The sequence below is a fragment of the Electrophorus electricus genome, chromosome 5 (genome assembly GCF_013358815.1).
Source record: "Electrophorus electricus isolate fEleEle1 chromosome 5, fEleEle1.pri, whole genome shotgun sequence".
NCBI classification, from domain to species: domain Eukaryota; kingdom Metazoa; phylum Chordata; class Actinopteri; order Gymnotiformes; family Gymnotidae; genus Electrophorus; species Electrophorus electricus.
Window position 1 is genome coordinate 5,165,390 of NC_049539.1, and position 5,000 is coordinate 5,170,389.

At 49.3% G+C, this 5,000-nt stretch overlaps 1 protein-coding gene across 3 annotated transcripts in view; it reads left to right on the top strand.

Moving 5' to 3' along the window:
* The window catches only part of LOC113580013 (mannosyl-oligosaccharide 1,2-alpha-mannosidase IA), a 197,136-nt gene that overhangs the window by 99,539 nt on the left and 92,597 nt on the right, over positions 1-5,000 (top strand). For all 3 annotated transcript variants that reach the window (XM_035525993.1, XM_035525991.1, XM_035525992.1), the window contains exon 4: positions 2,166-2,246. In XM_035525993.1, coding sequence (XP_035381886.1) covers positions 2,166-2,246 — 81 coding nt within the window. The remainder of the gene's footprint in view (positions 1-2,165; positions 2,247-5,000) is intronic.

Below are 5,000 nucleotides of genomic sequence, written 5' to 3' on the forward strand. Positions count from 1 at the left end.
TATTTTGTGGTGGTGGTGTTCAAACTACAGCTTAAGTGTAGTTGTTGATTGTGGCTGCAGTGTTTTATTCAGTTTGACTGAATCACACAAAAAATGACCACTAAAATGACTGTTCTGTGCGAATCTGTCAGATTCCTCAGCCTTATTTCTTTTAGAGACATTCCAATAAATACATTAAATTCATTTAAATACATGTCGCTAGCATATTTAAAAAACGTGTCTAGCAAATGTAAAGATCTGTCTCTAACACGCTGGAGCACCAGGCAGGCATTCTGGAATGTTCCGCACTAGCTCAGTTATGACCCTCCTGGCTGTTTGCCCTCTACCCTCGCGACTGACCTTGGTAATTCACATGTACACTGCACGGGTGCCAGCAGCCTGGCCAAGCAAACTGGACTATCGACATCTGTGCCAGGTTTTATAAAATGGCAATTAACAGATGAGAGCCGCAGAGAGCCAGCCCGCCGCTCCTTACCCGCTAACTGTGTGGAGGATTTTTAATCCTGGCTTCATTACCTCACCTTGATGCTGCTCCCCAGTCGGTCTGGTCGTGTGCTCACTCTTACAACCACATCTCTACGAAACCACACACACATGGAGCAGGGGAAATGAACGCTAAGGTGTAAACAAAACGTCGTGTGCCTGCCGGGGGGGCCGGGGGGGATGTATTTGTGCTTGTGCACGCATGTGTGCGCTTGTGTGTTTGCTGGTTGCTGAAATATGGTGGTTGTGCTACTTGTGCTAATTAGATCTCAGCCTGGGGAATAGAGGTCAGAGAGAGAAAAAACATAGTTTGTGTCACACACACGAGATCCAGACAGTCACACATGAGACCGTGCACACACACGCAAGTAAACACAGTTGTATTCATGTGTACACATTTATGTAACCTATATTAGTTTGGCTTTGGGGTGTTTTTTAGGTCTGTTTTTCTTAAATACATAGCTTGATGATCAGCGAGAATAAAGCGTACCTTTCCTTCACACAGCATAAGTAGTGACTGCTGAATTTCCCACAAACTGGACTAAACTGTGAAGCAGTGGTGGTGTTTCTCGCCCGTGTGTCATACCGCCAAAGCAGCTGGATTTCAGGCGGATTAGCACTCCTTACGCGTTAGAAAGCACACATCTCACTCTCAAATCCAACCATCAACTTGTTCAGTCATCTCCGACCTTCCAAAGGGCTCCTCCATGTATTAAGCTCATCTCCGAACGTGGGCCCCAGATGCCGCCTCAATCCGTCTTCCTCGCGCACCAAGACGTTTGCGCGCTTGCTGCCAAAACGAGCGTCACCCGGCAGACGGCGGAGCTCACCTCCTTCTGCACGGTCGGCGGCTTCCCCCTGCCTCACCCTCTGCGCGGCTCCGAGGCAGCGCGCCCCGCCTCGTCTCAAACCTTGGCGACCTCGAGTGACGCTAATTACGGTGACATACTGCATGCCCTCTGGGACTCGGGAGGCAATTAGAGTGTCTTGTCTCTTAAATCTGCTCCGCAGTCTATATTGCGCGCCATACTTATAAACTTTGCGCCGTGGCGACGAGAAATGACAGGGGGAGTCCGGCAAGACGGATCGCCTCCATCTAATGAGTTTGGATTTACATTTCCTGGCTTTCATAAACACATGCAGCCCAACTCTGTGCCGTGCTTTTCAAACGACGTGAAAGGTGTTTTGTTCCTCTGCCTCATTATTAGCGACTCTTCGACAGGTCAATACTCAACTTCGACCGGCAGCACGCTCCGCTCCGGGGGGGTGCTGGGAGATATGATCTAATCGAGCTCGCTAACCTGCTGATCTGCCCGACACCTGCTGAGCTGCTCAGCTCTGGCCTCCGGTGGTAACAGCCTTAGCGTTCCGAGGACAAACGATTTTCCATACAAGCGTATCCCCCCAGAGAGTTAAAGTCCAGGAGGCCATTTGAAAAGCAAATAAGGCACAGCATCATTTGGAAACATAATTTAAGCAACACCGCTGCTCATACAGGATTTAGAGTACTTTCTGCCTTTGCTATTAGTGGCTATTAACTACTAAATAGCTCATTAGCATATACTAACCCTAGCATCCCATACATCCCAGATTATGCAGCTTATTAGAGTTAGTATTACAGTCCTCCGTGGTATTTACATATTTAAAGTCTTTGATCTCTCTTGTGTGCTTGTGTCTTGCAGAACGGTGAGGCGTCTCTCTTCGAGGTGAACATCCGCTACGTCGGCGGACTGCTCTCTGCATACTACCTGACTGGCGAGGAGGTAGGATCAGTCTGTTAACAGTAGCCTGTGGCAAATCAGCAAATCAGGTGAGGGAGAGACTATATAGAAACATAGGAGAGCAACGGCCAGGTTTGAGCAAATATGCCACCCACACACACACACAGAGAGAGAGAGAGAGAGAGATTCCTCCACACCACCTACATCCAGTATGAATCACAAATATGCACTTGTGCAAGTAAGTTCACTAACTTATGCCCTTCACGTTTTGTTGAGATCAACTGCACATGCATACACATGTAAGCGTGCGCGTGCGCACACACACACACACACACACACACACAGAGAGAGAGAGAGATTCCTCCACACCACCTACATCCAGTATGAATCACAAATATGCACTTGTGAAAGTAAGTTCACTAACTTATGCCCTTCACGTTTTGTTGAGATCAACTGCACATGCATACACATGTAAGCGTGCGCGTGCGCACACACACACACACACACACACACACACACACACACAGAGAGAGAGAGAGATTCCTCCACACCACCTACATCCAGTATGAATCACAAATATGCACTTGTGCAAGTAAATTCACTAACTTATGCCCTTCACGTTTTGCTGAGATCAACTGCACATGCATACACATGTAAGCGTGCGTGCACACACACACACACACACACACACACACACTGAAGCTAACCTCCCACAGGCTAACCACCCCCAGGACCACTGCAGAGTCCATGGGAGAGTGACCAGTGTGTCTCAGGCGGTCTCATACTGGTGCAAAGCTAATGGCTGGCACTTCTGCCTGCATCCAGCCTCCTAATTCCATCCAGCAGGCACTGACTCTGGATCAGAAAGCAATAACTGTACAGAGAGGAATTCTCCTACCGGTTCAGACAGTCCAGCTCTTCACACTGTACGACCACCGTCTTGTGCTGGAACATCAAAGACACGGTCTCCTGACTATGGCAAGAACAGCCTTGACAGTTTTGTGGTGGGTTTGGCTGTACACTTGCCCTGTCGCAACAGAGTCCAACGTACTCGTTCCAGTGCAAGGCCCCGTACCAGTGGCTCTGCACCAGCTCAGGTGGTAGGTGAGCCATCAAACGAGGAGCGTGTGGTGGTCAGCGTGCATTACGCGAGACGACCGGCCACGCTGTCTTTCTTTTTTTCACTCATTCTCTCCTTTGTCTTTCAGAGTAGGGTGGTAGCGCACGCTAATGTGCAGTTCTAGGTAGCGCGCTACCGCACACAGCAGAGCGTGCCAGCACGACTGGGACACGTGTGCATCGGTAGCTTCCGAATTCCTGCCTGCAGGACATTTTCAGGAGGACAGTCTCATTACAGTTGTAGGACATTTTCAGCGGGACAGTATCTTTACAGTAGCGGGATGTTCTCAATAGGACAGCCTCATTACAGTAGCAGGACATTTTCAGCGGGATAGTATCTTTACAGTAGCGGGATGTACTCAATAGGACAGCCTCATTACAGTAGCAGGACATTTTCAGATTTTTTCATTGTTCACAGGAATGGCAGAAAGTGCTAATAAAGAATATATGTGGAAATGCTTTGTTGATACATCATAAAGCACTTTTTGAAGTTATAGTTAAACACACACCACTCACACAAACGCACACGGCAGGGTATTGTGTCTGGTCGGTGTGCTTTCCATTTAGTGAGGAGTGTGTGTCTGTGTGTGTCTGTGAATCCACCATCTCTCTCTCCAGATTGAGTGTGTTGTCTGCACTCACTGACGGAGGCATCAATATGGCTTAGCATGCAGCTGGCATCCATCACCATGCACAGGGACTGGGATGTGTGTGTGTGTGTGTGTGTGTGTGTGTGTGTGTGTGTGTGTGTGTGTGTGTGTGTGTGTGTGCGCGTGTGTGCCTGTATGTGCATGCTGGCATGTGTGTGTGTGCATGTGCACATCAGTGTTTATTTGTGTGTGTGTGTGTGTGTGTGTGTGTGTGTGTGTGTGAGTGAGAGAGAGAGAGAGAGGGAGAGAGAGAGAGAGAGAGAGAGAGAGAGAGATTATGCGTGCTTAAGTGAGTCTCCGTGTGTATCTGTGTGCATGCGTGTGCATGATTGCCGGATCATCTACTGAAGCAGCGATTTAACCGAGACATCTGAGATGTGCAAACATCCACACAGCTGCTGCTCAGAGCAGGGGATTGAGAATTGGGAGGTGCAGGCTGTCCACCGCTGAGAGGCAGGCCGTTAATCATCCTGGGCTGGAGACAGGCAGGGAGCCGCCAGGACAACGTTACGCCATTCCTGCATCCGACTCTCTCCGTGGCCACACGCACTGACTCGGAGCAAGCAGTAGAGCGAACGGCACAAATCACTCCATTCCTGCGTGGCCGGAGTCACCGACAGGGACGCCATCGTTTCATATGCGGAGTGCTGCAGCCGGTGAGAGACACAAGGAAGACATTATGTTTTAGAATAGTGTGTTTAGCACTGCACCAAGAAGGAAGCTAGCGTCAGCAGCCAGAAGGATTAGATAGCTGCTGAGTTTGCAGGTGTATAGTCTTAAACCCGTCCTAAGGCAGACTCCAGCTAATCCCTATCAGTAGGGTACTTAGAATGCAAGTATGCTGTAGTTATTTTTAGCTTCCGCGTCTCCCTGCAAGGGTCTGTCTCCTGCGGCCTGAGGAGTGAGCTGTAAGGAAATGGACCCGCTGACTGCTTGGTGTGTGTGTGTGTGTGTGTGTGCGTGCGTGTGTGTGTGTGTGTGTGTGTGTGTGTGTGTGAGTCTGTGCAGAGCTGTGTAGAGGAGTCTC